Source organism: Limulus polyphemus, unplaced genomic scaffold (genome assembly GCF_000517525.1).
Source record: "Limulus polyphemus unplaced genomic scaffold, Limulus_polyphemus-2.1.2 Scaffold63, whole genome shotgun sequence".
Taxonomy (NCBI): Eukaryota; Metazoa; Arthropoda; class Merostomata; order Xiphosura; family Limulidae; genus Limulus; species Limulus polyphemus.
Window position 1 is genome coordinate 200,476 of NW_013665673.1, and position 22,343 is coordinate 222,818.

The following is a 22,343-nucleotide window of genomic DNA, read 5'->3' on the forward strand; positions in this document are numbered from 1 at the left end:
CTTTATCTTCAAAATGCATGACGATTTTTTTTAATGATAAGGATTCCTCATCGAATTTAATAAACGTTAGCAGTTAGAGTAAGTTAATAAGTTTTGAGGTCAGCAGGAAGAAATAGTATAGATTATGTTTTTTTTTCTCTGTATTGAAACAAACAGAGTACTTTATAAGAGTGTAGCAACGTCTATAGTTTTCTTCTTTTTTCTGCGTTACCTAGACGTAATACATGCAATACAACTAGTACCAAGTAGAATTTATAGAATGTATAAATAATGACCTGATATGTGCAAATGTATTTGCATAGGAAATTGAAATGAATGAATAAATACAGACTGTGTACTTGCTAGAGGCACAATATTTTCGAGTTGTTTTCAGATACTTTCAGAGTAACTTATGTCGATAATGTAAAACGTATTTAAACTCAGGAGACACAAAAAACTTTATTCCTTATGAATGCCGGTCGATTCCTAGAAGTAAGAAATCAAACACGCAAAACTTGGATACTTCGTAAATGTTAGTTGGTTTGTTTGGGGAATGAGACATAAAAAGTTTTATACTACATAAATGTGAGTCGAGATATTTGAACAATATTGTTGTTAAGCACGCAGCTACATAATGGGTAGGCTATCTGTGTTGTGCCCACCACGGGTATCGAAACATGATTTTCAGCATTATAAGTTCTCCAACTTACCGCTGAGCCACTGGGGAGGGTTTTAGGAATGACCACGGAAAAGTTCTTATACTTCATAAATGTGAGTCAGTTTATCTGAGGAATGGGTCCCGGAAAAGTTTGAATACTTCACAAATATAAGTCGATTTATCTGAGGAATAGTTCACGGAAAAGTTCGTATAGTTCATACATGTGAGTCAATTTATGTGAGGAATGGGTCCCGGAAAAGTTTGAATACTTCACAAATATAAGTCGATTTATCTGAGAAATAGTTCACGGAAAAGTTCGTATAGTTCATACATGTGAGTCAATTTATCTGAGGAATAGTTCACGGAAAAGTTCGTATAGTTCATAAATATGAGTCGACTTATGTGAGGAATGGGTCACGGAAAAGTTCGTATACTTCATAAATGTATTCTTCGTGTGGGTCGATTTCTTAAAAAAATCTGACAAGCAAAAACGCAGATACTTCATAAATGTGAGTTTATTTGTCTGATGCACGAGTCACACAATAGAATTGTGAGTTGCTTGATTTAAGGAATGAGTCAAACAAAAGCTTGCGTATTTTAGAAATGCCAAATGATTCGCTTAGGAATAAGGTACACAAAAATATGTATATTTCAACATTGTCAGTCGATTTTTCTTTACTTTTGGTCTCGATTTTGATTAGTTAATAGATACAAGCCGTTGTATGTTCTGGATTTGGAAAACACTTAGCCTATTATTAAATCTGTCTTTCTTCAGCTTATCGTGTGCATATCAGCAAGACTACAGAGAAGAAGCTCCGCCATGCGGGAGGCTATATCATCCAACATAGAGGAGAAATCATATTGAAGGTAAAGTTCTTATTTTGGAAAATGTCAAAATTCTCCTTATCAGCACAGTAAGCAACCTGCAGAATTACGAGTAATCCTCTTATGTGTAAAGACAGTATTTCAGTGGCTACTGTACTTACAGAATTAATAGAGTAGGCTTAAGTAACTCATCACTTTATGATACAGGTGCCATCTATTGTCATTAAAAAGGTTGTAATGGTGAAGTAATAATAAAACCGTCTAACTGATTTTTTTTTATTAATCTGGAACTTAAATATTCCAACCTTAAAAATATCAAAGTTTGTTTCAAAATTTTGCGTAAAGATGCACAAGGAATTTCTGCGCAATGTCGTCCCTGGTTTTGAAGGAAGACAGCTACACAACAGCACTCACTGCCAACTCGACACTTTGGGGTAATGGTCAAATCCCACTATTCAGTCTCACAAGAGTAGCCAAAGAATTGGCTATGGTGCTGTTATTTCCCTCTAGTCTATCATTCAAACTTAGGAAGACTTTGCGCAGATAGCATTTTGTGTTATTTTACACGTAATATCTGAAACAAACTCTTTATAGCCTAACGATGAGTAGATTTAAAAACGTCAGTCATATATATCTATTTCAACACTGTCCTTCTTTTAGCCTCTTTAATCTTAGATACGTTTTTGGTTAATAAATGGCAACAGAATGATAATAAATCTTTTAATTCTACACTTTCCACTTAATGTGTGGTTTTGCGGAAATTAGGAAAAAATAAAGTTCTTGATTTGTTTATGAGTAATTTTCATGTTTACACTGAATAAATGCTGATTGTTTACGAAGTCATAAATAGAGTTAGCATCGATCCAGAAATACTTTTAATGCCGGGACATTTCTAGTCAGATAATAACTATATTTAATTCGTATGAGTGGCAATATCTGAATTCGGGTTATTTTGATTCAGAACTTTATCTAACGTAGGAAGTTTATGAAGTTGAAACTCACTTCTGGTGGAGAAAACCCATTACTTTCTAGGTTATGTATCTAAAGAGCTTGATATATATTCAGGATATAACTTCAAAAAAAAAAAGAATGAGAACTCCCTCGTCTTCTCTTCCCAGAGGGTTAGCCCCAAAAGCACAAATGAGCTGACGTTTTCCATATGATTATTAAGTTTTCAACCCTAACAGCTCCAAGCAAATTTTGTTGATTAATCCAATTTTTTAGAGAAATTTGCAACACATCCTTCTGCTCTTTAAGCTGTCTCGTATTTCTTATGCTGAAAACTTAATATTAATGGATTTAAGGTTTGATATAGCTCTCACGATTTTTTTCCCCTAGGCATGCTTAGTTGATTCTGCCCTGTATTAGAAAGACGGCAACGAGAATGATACGTGATTTTTTTTTCATCGTATAAGGCTTATACTTCTTCTTTGTAAAATTCTGCTTCAAAATATATGAAACATCTATGCAAACATTACGTAGCATATTAAGCTTAGGAAAATCTTGGAATGAATAATTTACTAAGATAGTCAAGGTAGAGTAGGTAGTTATCTTGGGAAATGTAGGAGTAATACGTATGTAAAATGCTAATTACATTCTTGTTTTCATAGTAAAAACTTAAGTTGAACGTGGTATGTTTGAATGAATTCATACATATGAAATAAACCATTTCGTAGATATGTGAGTTGTTTAACTTTTCCGTACATAAATAGACCCGCGGATGGCTGTGTCGTTGGATAGACTGTATTTTAAAATTATTGTTGTGAAAATGCTTTTGATCAAAACATAGAAAGTTTCATTTTTGGTTTTGTCTTTGTAATGATAATTCAGGGCAAAGGAAAACAACCCACGTACTGGTTGTGTGGAAAGACAGGATTTGATAAAGACTTACCACCGCCTCCAGAAGATGATGGGTGAGCTACTATTTTATTTCTATGTGTATATGTAATGAATAATTTAACGTCTAACTCACCTTGGGAAAAGAAGAAATGGAGTTGTAGATCATCGTGAGCATAAAATATTTATCTGTTCAGCATAAAATGTTGGTGATATCTAATTATTTTGGCCCTACGGTGGCTCAGAGGAAGTCATAAAAGCTTCTAATGCAAAGAATCGGTTTTCAGTACCGCAGTGAGCAGAGCCCATTGTGCAGCATTTTCACTTAATAACAAACAAAGCATCTAATTATTTCAAAGGAAAAAGATAAGTAAAATAATTTCATTGTTTCTACAAGGAAGTTATTTAAGCTAGTCAACAATAAGGATGATAAAAACAATCTTAATTAAGCTACGGAACAAACTTGTGTGTATACATTTTTTGTTTTTAATTTTCCTTGATTATTATTTGATTTGTTGATAAATAGGTACCAAAATATATATCTTTGTATAACTGTCTTTTCTACATTTAAAAAAATATCAATTTATTTCTAATTAATTCATTAAATAAAGATGGTTATATTCGAGATTGAAATAAAAATATTATCACTATTATATGTCAATATTTTTACTGAAGATTTGGCTTAATCTAAATTCATAATCATAAAATAATTACACTCGAGTGATAGGAGAGGGAGCAGAAACGAAACTGTACTTAAGAGTTTAAATAATATTGTCTTTCAAGGGAGTTTAATGGGTAGTATTGGGGTAAATGTTTTGTTTCTTATTCGTTAAACAATACTCTTGTTGAATTTCTAGAGCATGTTTTTAAAATTTATTATATGACAATTATTTAATATTTTTTTCATTTGTATTAACAATAGTAATAAAACTGGAATATTGAATGCGAAATATTCGGTTTGCTAACATATTTAAATGGTGAATGTACTTGAATTTTTCTTTAGTTCCATTATTTTCTATGACGAGAATATCCGTTCTCACTCCACTCTCAAATTACTCAGAACTCATTAGTGCCGGATCTAATTTCTCACAAAATGAATCCAGTATAGAGTTAAATTCCATTTTTTTTCTAGAAAACTCCTATACTCTATACATATGCTATTTTCCTTTGTTTTTTAAAACTTATTCTAAATATTTATTATTTCGGATTATATAAGAAAGTTTCTGGTTTAGCTTACGTCCCTAATGACATCTTTTTGATATTGAGACACATTTGTAATGAAAACGTGGAATTTACATAAAGGTATCAGGTTGCTGCATACAGCTATTTTTAGTCGCGGCATAGTGGCTCATAGAACGGCTCTGAATTTTGTTGTTGTTGTTGTTTTCAAATACAAACTTTTAGCTCATAACTCCATCATCACTTGGCCGATTTAAGATCTAATTGCAGTTTTGGACTCAGAGGGTCAAACCCTTTCAATTGATGTATTTAACCACACCCAAGGTCTCATAGATTAATGTACTTTAATCCTGCCAAAAATAATTTCAATTTGAAGGTAAGCTGGTAGAGATCCTGATGAGTAATAAAATTGAATCTGGTATAGGTGCACCCCACGTTTGATGTTGCTAGAGCACAAAAGTATAGCTAATACAAAGGAAAAAAAGTTTCATAGATTGATTTACTCTAATCCTGCCTAAAAGAATTTCAAGTGTCACAGCTATTGAGGACTTTCTCTTGTTTATGTTCTAATCTCCATTAATTTTATTTCAAATATTACTGATGGCTAAAAATAAGCAAAATTGTTTTACCATATTGCACGTTCTATTATAATTATGCATATAATTTTAAGTAGAAAAGCTTCGTCCAATTAATTACAAGTTTTGAAATTCTTTTGAAATATTCAAATATTAAAACCTCATTCTGTACGTGTCTCTTTTTTGTCTTCTTAATTTAACTTTAAGTCCTTGTTTGTTATTAAGCACAAAGCTACACAAAGGGCTATCTGTGCTCTGACCACCACGGTTTCTAACAATTTTAGTCCGCAGACATACCACTGTGCCTTTAAGTCCTACCCTAACTACTTAAATATATTTGCGATACATCTTCTTAATTTGTTTTTTTTTCCTTTTTGATATACACCTTGCAATTAATCACTAGTTCTTTTAATACTATTTTCTTTGCTTTTAATACTTTTTGGCACTTATTGGGTAAAGTGAACTGTTTTATTATTTAGTAGCTTTTGACACGTTTGTTACATTTATTCTTAATTTTTTTACTTTCATATATTATGTTTATAAATCTCCATAAATCATTTGATTTACTTCTTTTTTTAAAAAAGCTATTTTAGGAAGGACACCTTTTCTTTCTTTCAAACATTTAAGCTAGTTCATTTTCACAAAATGTTTTGTAAAAAGATTTTAAAAACAGACAGAATAAAATTGCTAACGAGATATTTGTTTGATTTGTACACAATGTATCGTCTTTGTTTTAATATTAGTTCAGAACAATTAGTTCACCAAGTTGTTTCCGAAGGAGATGGTAATGTCTATCAAATACTAGTGTAGGCCTAATTGGCTGAGAATTTACAAATTATGGAATTACGCTACAGTATTCAAAATTGTTTCTTAAACTAAACATAGTTTCGTGAATAATCTCCCTGTGGTGATAAGAGTACTTTCTAATTTATTATAATAAACTTGATTATTGTAAATATACACTACTATAGACATGAATTTTTGATGTCTTTACACTAGCCAATTTTTCCAACAAATATGCTACTTTTCGTAGTAAAATTAAAGATTAATATATACATAGTTTACATCCTGTTTGTTGAAAGCAAAACTAAAATTAGGGATAAAAATGAAAGTTTAATAACAACTATTCTAGTTAAAATTTGTGTAAGTTAGATTATTTAATCTAATCTATTATATTTGACTTTTACAATGATGATTACTAGTTTCTGAGGTTTCTTTTGGCGGAGTGGTGTTACTTTTTTTAAGTTTCTTCTCTGATTCGTTCTCTACGCAGCACAAAAACGAGTTTATCTGGTAATTCGCCAAAGGTTTTAGTCATAATAGGAAATGTAATCTGGTTTTGTTTCCGCTTCAAGTAATTTCTCATTAAATTATTAGTGGAACCTGGGTATTCTTGTTAAGCTTATTACAGCCAATAGTTAATTTTTTTATCTGTATTAATTATAATTTTAATTCTGTGAGTTTGTGTTTGTTTTACTTGGCCAGATGACGGAAATTAAATCGCGCATGTGTGAAAAGATGCGGTGAGCCAGGGATTAAATTTTGTACTACTTTAATAAATATGTAGGTAGTTTAAAAGAAGCCTTAAAATGCGAAGTTATAAAGACAGAAATATAAAACGTAAGTGTTAAATAAATAGTGAATATCAACGTAATGAAAACTGTAGGAAGGCAAATTATGCTGAACCTAGCCACAGGCAGAATTATTCAATACAGAGCATTAAAAGTGAAAAAATAAAAGAATTGTGAGTTAATATTAGATATGAAATTCTGAAGACAGAATAAAACGTTTTCGAGAAAGGTGTTTTCAGCTTCAGGTAATAATTTGTTTTGAAAGTTGTTAAATCAACGAATAGCGAGGGACTGAATGTTGAGAATGTAATTTAACTGATTTAATATTTTTAGTAAAGATCCAGCAACAAACCTTACTGCATCAAAGAGAACATTGTTTAATCAACTTGTGAATTTGTATAAATGTTGATTAAGCTGTTTATGCAAGCAATTTAAAGAAAATTATTAAGGTAACAAACTACATTTGGTGACGTAGCACCTAATGTTTCTAAGTTGAAGCCAGAGAAAGTTCTAAAATGTACAGGACAAGTTATAGTACACGAAAGCAGTATTATTGGTTTGATTTTTATTGTTAAGCACAAAGCTGCCTAATGAGTTGTCTGAACTCCCAAACGTGGCATTATAAGCCGTCAAGCTTGCTGCTGAGTAACAGGGGCGACAAAAGCATTAATAATAAACATCATCTTTAAATATACCAATAACAAACAATTTACTTAAGAATTGAAAATTGTAATAAAAGTTTCTCTTTTCTAAAGGATATTTATTTTAGTAAAAATAACATTAGCAGTAATAACTTGAGTGTAGTCAAAATATGTTTAAGAAAATTACGATACATGAGCTACAAAAATATCTCGTCTAATTCCATTTGAAAATGACAGAAATGCAAGAGGAATACGATGACCTTAATTTGATCATGGTTTGGTTTGAATTTCGCGCAAAGCTACACGAGGGCTATCTGCACTAGCCGTCCCTAAATTAGCAGTGAAAGGCTACCCACCGCCAACTCTTGGGCTACTCTTTTACCAACGAATAGTGGGATTGACCGTCACGTTATGACGCCCCCACGACTGAAAGGGCGAGCATTTTTGGTGGGACGGAGATTCGAACCCACAACCCCCAGATTGCGAGTCAAACGCCCTAACCACCTGGCCATGCAGGGCCGTCTGCTATCATGACAGAATTCATAATGTTCCTCGCTGAAGACGAATGAACAAAGAAATGAAAACTGATAAACTGGATAGTCATTTCTTTACAGTGATAATGCTATGTTATTTCTAGAAAAACATATATTTTTATTTAGCATTATAGAATATTTTTATCCAAACTGCTTTACCTAGACTAAATGTTGTCTATTCCCATTAGTCCAATCTTGAGTTTGAGTTTTTCAGATCATTTTGTCCAACTTAAAAAAAAACATTTTCGCATGAATGTAAATAATCTTATTTTTTTACACTAAACAATTTAATACGCGTGTTCTATGAAGGCCTTGAGAAAGTCAAACATCTAATCAAAGTAGAGGGGCACTCAGTATAGAGTATACCTCCGCCACGCAGTGTTGATCATATTCTGCTCTCAGAAAATACGAAAATATGTCCGCATGTCCGTCGTTATCAACTGACATGGACCATTTTTGGCAGGACAGTGAAGAATAATATTCTACATATATCCACCGTGTTAACAGATAGGGATTTTTGAGATATTCGTGTCCTTGCTGTGACCTTGACCTTCCAATAACTAATAACTTCTAAGTTGGGTCATAGCCCACATGTATACCAACTTTCGTCCAAATCCATTCAGTCGTTTTCGATAAATCTTGCTGATAAACACACAAAGAAACACACGCAGGGGTGAAAACATAACCTCCGTCCATTTTCGGTGGCGGAGGTAATAATCTGATATATCATTTGATGTGTGACTGAATGTGTTGAATCAACACACAATGGTTTTATTCACAGTTTGCTGTAATCATGTGGATATACTTCTAATATTCTGATCGTTATTTAAGGAGTGATTAATTGGAATCCTTTCTTTACTATTGCAGCAGTGGGGAAAACCACGGGTAAGTTAGTTCTCACTTTAATTTATTGAAATTAAGAAATAAAGTAAAACATAAATAAAACACACCAGAAAGTTTCACATTTTATAAAGTAACGACTGTCAATATATAATTTTATTCCTGCATTCTCTCAAAAACAATGATGCATGTAAATATAATCAACTAATTGCTGCGCAGTATAAACGGTTTATATCCTTATATTTACAAAAACAGTTTGAAGCTCAGGTGATGCTATTAACATAAGAGAAAATTTCATTTAATCCTAAGCCTTTTTCTTATGGAAGCACAAGATAAATCTTGAAAGTGAAGTTTAAACATACAAGGATGTTTTTTTTTGCATCTTCTTCTGGTAGAAAAGCTTGACAGATTTAAGCTTCTTCTGGACAATGTAGCAAATGTTCAAAAAGAAAATGAAACGTCGCCATAGTAACTAGTAACTATACTTAGAAAGTCAATATCATGTTTTCCTATCATTATTTTCTTCAGCAGATTTTCAATTAGTTTCTTGAAATTAATTTATATTGCAAGGAAAATATTTTCTCTGTTTACTTCATCTTATTTTTAACAATAACAGATATTTAAATATCTTATTTCTGTCATAAAAACGTGAACTTAAATATAAACTTTCTCTCACCTAATATCTGTCTTCATATCTTCCAAAACTCAACGCTTCATAAACGTGTTATTGCTCTTGAGAAAATACATATTATAATTCTAAAAAATCGAGTAAAAAAATATTTTTCATTCTGTTTTATAGCGTGCAGCACCCGAAACGTTTCTCTTTTTTTTTTAGGCCTCCCAGTGGGCCCTACTTTCCTACTTTTTAACTGCATTTTTGGTTTAGCTCAACAGGAAATACAAAACTTGTCGCAAAAACACGTATAGCTGTTTTGTGACTGTAGTCTAGCTGCCCCATTATTAACTTAAGACAGCAAGATGTTTCAGAATATGATGGTTTGCACAAGTTATAGTTTCTTGGTGGCATCAGAGGCCCGTATTTCCTTTAACAAGATGAGCATATTGTCTTTTCTGCTTTCTGGTAATTGATTTTAGAGAATTTTAGAAGAATAACCGAGATGTGATCAAATGCTCTTTGAGCTCAATACATTTTGAGATTTCAAGTTGAAGCATGTGCACCAGCGTTTACTAAATTGCACTTCTTGTTATGGATGCTGTTTGTATAAACGTTAGCTGCACAGTGTTTGATTTTCATGTGTGGGAGTGTGTGCATCTCTCTGTCAGTAATGTCCTGAAATAGTTAGACACTGGCTGTTCAAATAGAAATTATTAATTTTATGCTGATCTAACATACAAGCACTTGGTGTCGCATTGTTTGTACAATTTAGGTATCTGTGGCAGTGTTGCCTGAGACAGCTTCTTTAACAAGATTTATATCTTCAGGGTAATGTAGAAAAATACCATTCCAGTACCAATGGTTAACTTGCGTCGACAATAATGGTCATGAGTTTCATGTTGATATAAACCAATGCCAAAAGACCAATTTCACCGCTTCTGTGGTATTTGCCAAAAGACAGCTGCTTGTGATAATAGTGGCAAACTAACTCTTGAAACATGCACTGGGAGATAAACACAAGTCAGTATGCTTCTGTATAATACATATAATTAACAAATTTACAGATTTATCTCTAAGTTAATTAATTTAACCAACTAAAGTTTTTACATTGATATAATGATATTAATCACAGGGCTTGCTATTATAAAATGGCGACGTGATGTTTTCTAGTCTGAAGCTCTTTCAATCTGTCATTTGAAAACCGGGATTTTTTCTTCAATGCTATTACTTATATCTTTACAAAGCCTAATGACAAACACATTCTTCAAAGACGATAAGTGTCATAGTGTTGATTAGAAGCATAAATGTTCTTCACCAAAGCATTAATTACTTTCTTCTTTTACAGATTTAAAAGCGAAAATATTTTTAAGGCCATGGGTAGGAAGAAAGTAGATGTATCTGAAACTGACAATATTCCAAACCAAGGAAGTGACACTTGTAACTCTTCATGCACCGCATCAGCAGAGATTAACATTGATGAATTAGCGTCGAATCTCCTACTGTCAACTCCGCTTTTGACCGATATCGAGAACAAAGTAAACTCTCAGTGCGATTCTAAACATTTCCTTTCACCCACACTGGCCTCAACCTACAACCATCAAACGAATAAACGAAACGAAAATTGGACGTTTCCATTCGCTCCAAAACGACCAAAAGACATTAATAAACACAAGAGGAAAATTAAAGAGATCGAACTGAATGTGCACCACTCGAATTCTAATAGCAGTAGTAGGTCCAGCATTTCAAGCATCATGGGCAATAATTCTCAGTCTGAAAACAGTAGTCACGTTATTGATGTTATGAAACAAAGCAGTGTCAATCAGGAGCAATAGCATTCAGTTTGAAAGCACTTGTCACTTTGTTGATATTATATAACAAAACAATGTTAATCATATCAATATCACTCAGTTTTAAAACACTTTCTCAATGTTATGAAACAAGGCAGTGTCAATTATGGGCAATAGTTCTCAGTTTTAAAATGATAGTCACTTTCTAGATGTTATCCAACAAAGCTGTATCAGTTTCTTGACTAAATGAAGAAGATGGGGGCTTGAAGGAGGGAAAAGTAAAAATGGTATATATTTGGTTTGAAGATAACAAAACCTATGTAAGAAGTGAGTTTTTTGAACGGCACTGAATTAGATGCCTAACCTTAGGTTTTGTATTAAGCAAAACAGCTTTCAATTTTGTTAAAACCTATTTTGTGTAAGCCGACTATCTGCCTAGCCTTTTAACATTCTTCACACAATATTTTTTATCTGTAAATTGAACATTTTCGGAGACATATATATATCCATTGAATAAACGGGTATTTTACGTGTAATGATCTTCGATTCAGTTTACATGAACTATTATTCCAAGTGATTGTCCCTTGGTGGGTCAGCAGTAAGTTTACTGACTTACAACGCAACAATCCGAGGTCAGATTCCCCGGGGTGGACAGAATGCAGATAGCCCATTATGTAGCTTGCACTAAGAAAAACAACAAAATGCAAGTGAAATATACATTATCGCAGTCTGCAGAAAGTAAACATTACTTAACATACCCACACAGAGCAAATACTGTCTGATATAAAACGCAAAGAAGAAACACTAACATAATCCAAACAGAACAAATACTAACTTAATCCACATATACAGCAATCTACAATGAGCTGACGCTATCGTAACCCACACAAAGCAAACAGCATTTAACATAATCTACACAGAGCAGACACCTGACATGACCTATACGTAGTAAACACTAGCATGATCTACACAGAACAAAAACTAGCTGATACAACCCACACAGAATAAACGCTAAGAATACCCATCCAGAACAAAACGCTAACACAATCAACATCTAATAAAATGCAATGAAAAGAAACATAATTTAACAACATAAGCACAGAGAAATTTTTTCGGAACAAAATCTACACAGTATAACAATTATATAACAAAACTGAGTCAGGCAAATGCTGTCTGATGAAACTTACACAATACAAACATTGTATAGCATTAGTTCAACATAAAACCACCGATAACGAAATTTCAGCATACAACCCACGCAATATGCTCTCACCGTCTAGCCATTGTGTTACATTCTCAATATAAAAACTAGTTATAATCTATTTTCAGCATGAAAATCATAGAGTTCAAGATTTCATATTGAAAGTCAAATTATAAATGATGCTGCAACTGTGAGTTATATTCCAGACAGGCACGATGAACGATGGAAGACTGTTGTTGTTCATTGAGTTCAAAGATCGGAACATGGAAGTAATGTGACACAAGCATAGACTTGAGGAGAAGTGCATCTTGTGATCAATGACGTACATATTCTGATAACACCAGTTTTTTTAAATTGTTAATATATATATGTATGATAATAACATGGCTTAATACTCTGAATCAATTAAATAAAAGTTACGATAATTAAAGTATATTCTTTGTAATTTGACTTATAATACTAATTTACTATCAAAGATTTGTTGTAGTCGAAATACTGTAATAATTCGATGTCATTGGTAGCGTGACTGTGAATTTTGGCAACTACTTGTAGAACAAATTTGACGTTATAAAACTAAATGCCACTTTTTTCTCTACTCTGGCATCACAAGTGTGTCCTCTAACAGCATGAACCATAGTTTACAAAAGTAAAAACTACAAACATGATAATTTCAATCATTGAATCGTGCATTTTTCAGTATATTATCCACTCTGTTTTAAATGGTTTTTACATATATAAATCTAAAAGAAAATATTATTTTTTCTATAAACAGTAATTGGTATTTTGATGTTGTATTGTGAAAATGAGTATCATATTGTGATGTTGTTACGAAAGTCTAAATGGTGCACTTTTCTGTAGTGCATCTGTGATATTTATTTATTAAACTTATATGAACTTCAATAAATGTAATGTTTCCCGTATAAAAAACTAATATTTATTCGCATCTATATAGTTTTAGACAAATTTTATTGTTCTTATCATCATGAATCATACACAGTAAAAATCTTCCGACATGTACCAAAATTAATTCTCACAATTTCGTGGCAATCAAAACTACCACTATATATAATATAGTGTTGTCTGTGTATTGCAATGTTTGGTGTAATATCAATATAGTACAGTACGCTTTTTCAAGGTTAACATCTGATCGTTTTCTTGTTCTGTGAAATTCATTGAAATAAATATTCTACACAATATTTCTGACTAAATGTTGCTGTGAATTAGCTTACGCACGGAGTAAAAAAGTGGGCTATGTGTATCATCAAACTAATTGAATTAATAGAAGCCGGGAAATTTTTCTACGTTATATACACATTTATCACAACTCATATAATGATGTTTGCTATTAACAAAAAAGTGCATGTAAGGAAGTATCTCGCCTTCCTTTTGATCGATTACTGAAGAAAACAGATGATGGATACAAGAACAATGTAAGTTAACACCCTTTATTCAGAAGTCAACACCCTGGATATATTAGTAAATATCATGTTAATACAATAGTATCACCTATCGATTAGCCTTACTAACACCTAATAATAATATCAAGGGGTTTATATTTCATATATAAGTGGAAATCCGAGACTGAGGGAGCTATACAGAGATATACAATGTTTTAGGAGCCAAAATCAATAACCGTATCGATATTCATAGACCCATTTCGATAGGCGACTCTCAGAACAAGGTTGATGCTCATATGTTTTTAATTTGTGTTAGTGTTAGGCAGTGTAAAAGAGGTGAACTATAGCAGTACAATTTAAACGATTTTAATGATTTCAATGTGTTGTGCTGGCCATTATTTAATGTGGAAACTATTTTAATGACTATATCAAATTACTTTCACAAATGTATAGTATATTAGATTTCTACGTACAACAGATGGTATCAGCACCACAGGAAGTCATAATACATTATTATGAGTCCAACCTTAGGGGTTTATCACATTTAAATGTGGCTGAATTGTTACGGATGTTTAAATGACTGAAATACTTGAGGTTCGAATCCCCAACAGAAACGGGATTTTATTTTTATTTGAGGGAAATAGAATATTCATTTCCCACAACTGTAAACTTTGATTACGTTGCAGAATTAGAAAAATCAATCGGAAAATTTTGTAAACTAAAAACTACTAAAGGCATCAGAGAATTTTATCATAATCACTAGTTATCCGGATACCCTAGACTTTGCACGCTGATTGGTTGCATCAGGGGGAAGTGGTAGAGACGACGATGTCATAGACACCAGAGACGATGATGTTATAGTTCCACGAAGTGTCATCAGAGGACGCATTGCTAGGACAGGCAGAAGACAGAGAGAGCATTGTTAGGTATGACGCCATCGTTCCGAGAAGTGGAACCAGAGGATACTAGTGTCTTAGGGAGGGGTGATATCATAATTCGATACCAGAGGGCCTGCTACTATAGACGGACAGTGCTACTAATGTTCTATAGGCGGATAGTTTTACTAATGTTTTACACAGAGAGCCTGTTACTATAGACAGACAGTGTTACTACGGTTTATAGGAGGATGCTGATATTTAGGTTTATAGGAGGAAGCTGATATTTAGGTTCTATATATTCTACACTAAAGGCGGATGTTCTTACTAAGGATCCTATAGACGTTACTAGGTGAATTATGTATGCTTTATAAAGACCCATAAGATTGCGTATAGATTTACGTTTTGCAATTGTGGATGTGTTTCTTTAGGTGCATGGTCTTACTAGGTATATTGCATGTGTCATTAAAAGACAGATGCTATTATTAATATTCTATATATGCATTGTGTTACTAAGGGCAATTTGATTTCAAACGTCTATATTTAATTATGACAGTTTTCACTTACAAAGGCTGACAGTGTTTCTATCCAATGTAAATATATTATAGATTTATCATAATAAAAGTGTACCTGACAAAATATTATAGTTTTCATTTACATGTGTTTTACAAAGGTCTTACTAGGTGTATTGAGTGTGTCTTGCAATGGCATTTCTATACTTCCAATAAACCTGCTACAGATTTCAATGTATGCTTATATTTTTCATTTACATGTGCTTTTTATAGAAGGATAGTGCTACTAGCATATTGCTTAAACGTTTTTATCATACCTAGTGTCTTTATAAATATTGAATGAGAAAAACTGACTGTGTTTTTATGGTCTAAAGTACCGATTATAGTTCTCCCTTCTATATCTAATCATACTTTTCGTATTTCCTGACGTTTATCGCTTCACTAAGTCCTGAAAAGGACGCTTACTTGTCACGTTTAGCTATAAAAGTTGATTGGTGAAGTTCAATAAGTTGTTTAAAATCTTTGCTGACTGAAACCAACAACATATAGCAGTTATTTCGGTTTGTATATGAAAGTCATTTTGCTACAATTAAATATAATAAATGCATGATTTACTGTTTAACCAATCGCTTTACTATTATAGAAACTATTTAAAATAGCAATATTTACCATGCACTTGAAGTACTATACATTTAATATTAATAAAATTTGTGATTTTTACTTTCATCTTCAATTAATATTGAGATACATCTCTGTCTGACGTCAAGGCCACTGTTTATTAGGAAATACAAAGGTCTTCAATTGGTCACTCTGTGTGGGCTATTTCAATATATTACTTATGCATACCAGCTGATGACAAGGTAAGAAAGTTTTGACCTTGGATCGCCTGAGACTAAAAACATGTAAGCTTTCATTTCTGCAAACCATAAATTTTAATTCTGTATCATTCAAAAATTCACTTTATTTACATTTTAAACTTATTAGTTTTCCCTATACATTTTTTTACAAATGAACATAATCATAAAAAACCTTTAGTTATAAATCAAGTGATCATTTTAATGATATTTTCGTCACGTGGTTTTTGAAATTATTACAATATCTTTCACTTTATAAAAAGATCATAAGTTACTAATCAGTGTTCTTATATAAAACTCACGTTTCCTTATAGACCAATATATTATCATGTAAGCAAAATTAACAAGTACCATACATACTTAACAAAAATTTAAATACTATTTACCTAAACATCTTAGTTTATAAATTTCTGTTTTAGCTTTCATACAGATTACACCAATATAACTATTTGTTCATTCGAACTCAGTATGTCTATACTCGAATGACGTCTATATTTAATTATATGTAAAACTATCACGGGTTTAGTAAAATAAAAAGTTCTCAACATAACATTTGTTTTTAAAACTTTATTATTTTCACAATAAAGGTTTTGAAATCTGATCTATATAAAAAGACATATTTATTAGGGATGTATTTCCATGAAAACGTTTTACAATAAAATTATGAACAAACGTATCATTGGCATCTTTGTGGGACCCAAATTTAGATAACAGTTTTCGTTTCAACACATGTCGACAACGATAATAAGCATAATATATATACAATATCTTCCACACACAGACGAATTTGGTCGTTGTTAGCCCACATTTGACAGGTCATTGATGGCATGTTAAAAAATGAGTTGCCGCTAAATAATGCAATGCATATATATATAGAAAGTTAATAAGACCATTCGCATACCAACCTTTGTAAAATGCATGCAATTAAATGTAAGTTGAAGTCTGTTGAACACCAACCTCAATATAAGAAAATTCATCAAGAAGAACTGTCGAATATGGGCTAACAACGACCAAATTCGTCTGTGTGTGTGTGGAAAATATTGTATATATTATACTTATTATCGTTGTCGACAACTGTTATCTAAACTTGGGTCCCACAAAGATGTCATTGATATGTTTGTTCATGATTTTGTTGTAAAACGTTTTCTTAGAAATACACCCCTAATAGAAATGTTGTGTTGAGAACTTTTTAAATTTACTAAACCAGTAATAACTTTACATACAATTACATATAGACATCATTCGAGTAAATACAAATATAATTCGTTGTATTGCATAATGAAATCTCGTACATTTCACATGTTTATGTAGATACTAAAATTGAATCAATTTTTCATTTTGAAAAGTTATTCTGAGCAGACTGGCCCTGATTGAACTTTTCACCGATTGTTGTAAGGCATAATTGAAATACAAGAATTGTTCTTTATCATTTATAAACTATATAAAATCTTACATACTGAGTTGGAATGAACAAATAGTTATATTGGTGTAATCTGTATGAAAGCTAAAACAGAAATTTATAAACTGAGATGTTTAGGTAAATAGTATTTAAAGTTTTGTTAAGTATGTATGGTACTTGTTAATTTTACTTAAATGATAGCATACTGAACTATGAACGAAACATGAGTTTTATATAAGAATACCGATTTGTAACTTATGACCTTTCTATAATGTGAAATGTATTGTAACAATTTCAAAATCCACTTGACGAAAATATCATTAAAATTATCACTTGATTTATAACTAAAGATCATTTTATGATTATGTTCATTTGTGAAAAATGTATTGGGAAAACTAAAAAGTTTCAAATGTAAATAAAGTGAAATTTTGAATGATACAGAATTAAAAGTTCTGACTTGTAAAAGCGAAAGCATTACATGTTTTTTTAATTTACGCGATACAAGGTCAAACTTTCTAATCTTATCATCAGCTGGTATGTGCTAGTAATTCATTGAAATAGCCAACATAATTTATATGAGTGACCACGTGAAGACCTTTGTATTTCCTAACAAACAATGGTCTTGACGTCAGACAGAGGTTTATCTCAATATCTATTGAAAATGAAAGTAAAAACAACAAAGTTTCATGAATTTTAATTGTATAGTACTTCAAGTATAGTACTATCTTAAATAGTTTTTATAATGGTAAAGTGATTGGTTAAACAGTAAATCCTTCACTTATTATATTTAGTTGTTGCAAAATAGCTTTCATATAAAAACCGAAATAACTGCTATATGTCGTTAGTTTCAATCAGTAAGTTCTCGACAGAGATTTTAAACAACGTATTGGACTTCAGCAATCAACTTACAAAGATAAACGTGATAAATAAGCGTCCTTTTCAGGACTAAGTGAAGAGAAAAACGTCAGGAAATGCAAAAAGTATGATTAGATATAGAAGGGATAACCATAAAAACACAATCGGTTTTCTCATTCAATATTTATAAAGACATTAGGTATGATAAAAATGTTTAAGCAATATGTTAGTAACACTATCCTTCTATAGAAACACACGTAAATAAAAAATATAAACATAAATTGAAATCTATAGCAGGTCTATTGGAAGTATAGAAACACCATTGTAAGACACACACAATACACCTAGTAAGACCTTTGTAAACACATGTAAATAAAAACTACAATATTTTGTCCAGTACACTTTTATTATGATAAACCTATGATAGATTTACATTGGATAGAAGCACTGTCAGCCTTAGTAAGTGAAAACTGTTAGAATTAAATATAGATGTTTGAAATCAAATTGCCCTTAGTAACAAATTGCATATATAGAATCTTAATAATAGCATCTGCCTTTGTATGACATATGCAACATATCTAGTAAGACCATCCACCTAAAGGAACACACTAGCGTTTGTAAAACTTATGCAATAAGTTGAAATCTGTACGCAATGCTACAGGCCTTTGTAAAATATACATAATCCACTTAGTAACGCCTATAGAAACCTTAGTAACAGCATCCGCCTAGAGTAAGAATATCCACATATAGAACCTAAATATCAGCATGTTCCTATAAACCTTAGTAACACCATTCATCTATAGTTATAGGCCCTCTCTGTAAAACATTAATACCACCATCTGCCTGTAGGACTTTAGTAACACCTTCAATCTACAAAACTTAGTAATACTGCCTACCTATAGAACATTAGTAACACTGCCCCTTTTGAACAGCATGATTTCTGGTATTGAACTATGATATCACCTTTCCCTAAGACACTAGCACGCTCTGGTCCGACTTTATGGAATTATGACGTCATGCCAAGCAATTCCTGTCCTAGCAATGCATTCTCTCGTGACACTTCATGGAACTATAAATCAATCAGTGCGCGTGTATAGGGTACCTGAATAACTACTATTGTCTTATAAGCCTAAATAGGTTTTTGAAAAAGCCTTACAGTTCTGTATGTACACTTCACAGTCAGGACAAGATCCATTACTACAGTGATTAAATTATCTCTCAACGTACTTTGTTACTCATTTTGGTAAGAGGTATGTCACTAGGAAAATCACTTTATTAAGTTTACTCAGTTCATTATACTTTACGATATATTTCGAGACATAGGTAACTCTGTTACCTCATTATTCTATAAACAAGTTTAAATTTTTTTTGGGGGGGGGACCAGAAACTTATAAATTCATAAAAATAGCATAAGAATTAAAGACCTTCCTTTGAGCTGGCAAACACGATTTTGCAACTCAAAGGAAGGCCCTTATAATCATTTTGGTATTGCAGAAAAGACGAAAAACGTATGTACGTGTGTGATAAGGGAAATAATACTTTTCTACAGCTTTTATTCTATGACAAAAGATGGTTGAAAATTAAAACTTCACTGCTTCTAAGTGTGTTTCATGCATGATACAATAAAAATATATAAAAATAAAAATGACAGCACATTAAGAGAAGATTTAGTTGATAAATTACATTTACATATTCTAAGTAATTTTTAAAATTTTAGTTTATTGTCACAGTATTACAAAACACATTTCTAGTGTATTATTAGATAATATTTTAGTCTTGTTCAATCCAATTTGTCATCTTATTAACGTTTTCCCTATGATTGCGATTTAGCCACTACTTAGTAAGGGAAAGGAATACTAATGTTCTAAGCCTTGGTTTTGAGATTCATATCTGCAGATAAAAAAATGGACTGCTAACAATATCTACTCTTCCCTTAAATCATTACTGAATATTCAAATGTGTTTTTCTTAAATCATTAGAAGTGTGTACATTTGGTATTTTCTCCTTCAATGAGTGGAAAGTAAATAACCTAAATTTTCAGAAATACATGAACTGCTTGGTGAGTGACTCTCAAGATGAGATTGATGCTCAGATGTTTTGGGGAAAAAAAGGAAAACGAAAATACACTTTATTGTAAACCATTAGCTCATACTATATTTGTCATATCTATTGCCAACAACACATTTCACTCAATCCAGTGTTCTTCAGGCCAGCTGGGGTACAATAAACACAGCAGTGGTCGGAACACTATTTTAAATAAGACATTTGATACAACAACAGTTTTTATGGTGTGTAACTTTTACAAACTGGCGAAGAATGATTACAATTTTACTTGTCATAAGACATTAGTATTAGCGCCTATTACGTTTTCAAACACTACATTCTTAATTTAGCCCCTTAGGGATTTTCAAGAATTTTTCCGATCAATGCTCTGTTGTATCCCAGCAGGCCTGAGGAGCTCTGGGTTGAGCGAAATGCATCATCAACAATGCACATGACAAATATAGTGTGGTTGGAATACTATTATTATACACTCTTCTAATTCTTGAAAATTCCTAATGGACTAGATTAAGAATCACAAACTGGCCGGGCATAATTTACTAGACATATCACAAGGTTTTAGTAGCTTAGATTCAAATTTTTATCTAACAGCTTGTTGTTTATGTTATACCAATTAGTATAGCATAAAATCATAACTAATAATCAATATTTTATTAGTTTATAAGTTTTAAGTTCTTAATTTCATAAAGAAGGCAATATTTTAAAAAATCTTGAATTTTCCCAAGTGTTAGAAAGGTGACAAAGTTTCTGTAGGCGTCCCATCTTCTCTATCTTATTCACCACTCCTCCAATAAGTACGAAACTCAATGTAAATTACTCACTATAAAATAGCCATTGCTCAGACAAACCATAATTTTTATAGCTTTCAATTTTGTTTGGTTACAGAGACATCAAATATAAACTCAGACCCCTCTTGCCACACCTACCTGTCGTATTCTATCTTTCAGGATTTGTTAGTAGAAAATTGTGATAGTTAGAAGAAATTGTCTCCTTTTTTTCGAGTTATTATTCTATTTTCTTTGGTGCATTCTTTGAGTAAATAAAAATTATTTTGTACATTACTACCATCAGTATACAAAAGTAGGGTTAAATGCCATCGACAGTTTACAGAAAAAAAAAAAAAGACAGAGGTAAGTACTTATTTCTTGTTTTTCATGTTAATTCTTTATTTATTATTATAAAAGCAACTAAAATATAAAAATGTGGATCTCCTTAGGTTAGTTGAGATCAGATTAGTTAAAATAAAAATTATATAATAAAAATATTTCACGAGATATGCACGCGAGCAGCTCGGAGTAGCTCGCGGGTAATGTAATTCGATGGCGTAACGTGAACTGCACGTTCCCCAAGTGAGTTACAACTTACAATGGTGCTAATAGTGGTTAGACAGGGTTCAAAGAACAATAAAACAATAAAATTTCATTATAAATAGATGTATACTGTTAGGAGTTTAAAGCTATTTAGAATAAATGAATGTAGTTTCATGTTACATTTCAAGCCATTCTAGAAAGAAAAAAAAGGTAATTTAGATTTATTTCGATTCCTTTTTTGGTGGTTACAAGGTCTCTCAAACTGAACCAACCTTGTATAGAGTTAGGGTAGAGAAAATAACAGTTAAAATATAAAGTTTTACTGAAAACAAACATTTGAAATGTATTTAGGAAGTTTTATAGATTACACAAATGAAGTTTGAGATTTGTAAGATGAAGAAAAGTATTTTTAATCTTAACATGAAAATCACTTTGCACACAGACTATTCAAAACAAATACTCGATACATTCACGGACAAACCTTTTTTCAGTTTATTAAAAACACTCCACTAAAAAATGTGATTTTTGTATGTGAAAGACTTATAATGTTTAGTGAAAGACTGCCAAATTCCATGAAGATATACACACTATATTAAAAGTTAGTAGCATCAAATCTATAAAGACTTAGAACGAGTACAAAGAGGTCACGTGGTTAGTCAAACTGACCGAGCCCATATAGAGAGAATTAAGAATGTAGTGTTTAAAAATGTAATAAGCCTAATACTAATGTCCTATGACAAGTAAAATTATAAGAATTCTTTTCCGGCTTGTAAAAGGTGTTGTTTTTAATGCAGTGTTTCAATAGACATAAGAAGGTTGTATTTAGAACCGTGTTATAA

The 22,343-nt window shown here is 31.8% G+C and overlaps 1 protein-coding gene across 2 annotated transcripts in view; it reads left to right on the forward strand.

The window, feature by feature from the left end:
- LOC106464738 (retinal guanylyl cyclase 2-like) overlaps window positions 1-13,437 on the forward strand; it is a 101,758-nt gene extending 88,321 nt beyond the window's left edge. For both annotated transcript variants that reach the window (XM_022393009.1, XM_022393014.1), the window contains 4 exons: window positions 1,413-1,504; window positions 3,293-3,375; window positions 8,665-8,682; window positions 10,599-13,437. In XM_022393009.1, coding sequence (XP_022248717.1) covers window positions 1,413-1,504; window positions 3,293-3,375; window positions 8,665-8,682; window positions 10,599-11,085 — 680 coding nt within the window. In that variant the 3' untranslated portion in view covers window positions 11,086-13,437. The remainder of the gene's footprint in view (window positions 1-1,412; window positions 1,505-3,292; window positions 3,376-8,664; window positions 8,683-10,598) is intronic.
- The last annotated feature ends 8,906 nt before the right edge of the window (window positions 13,438-22,343 follow it).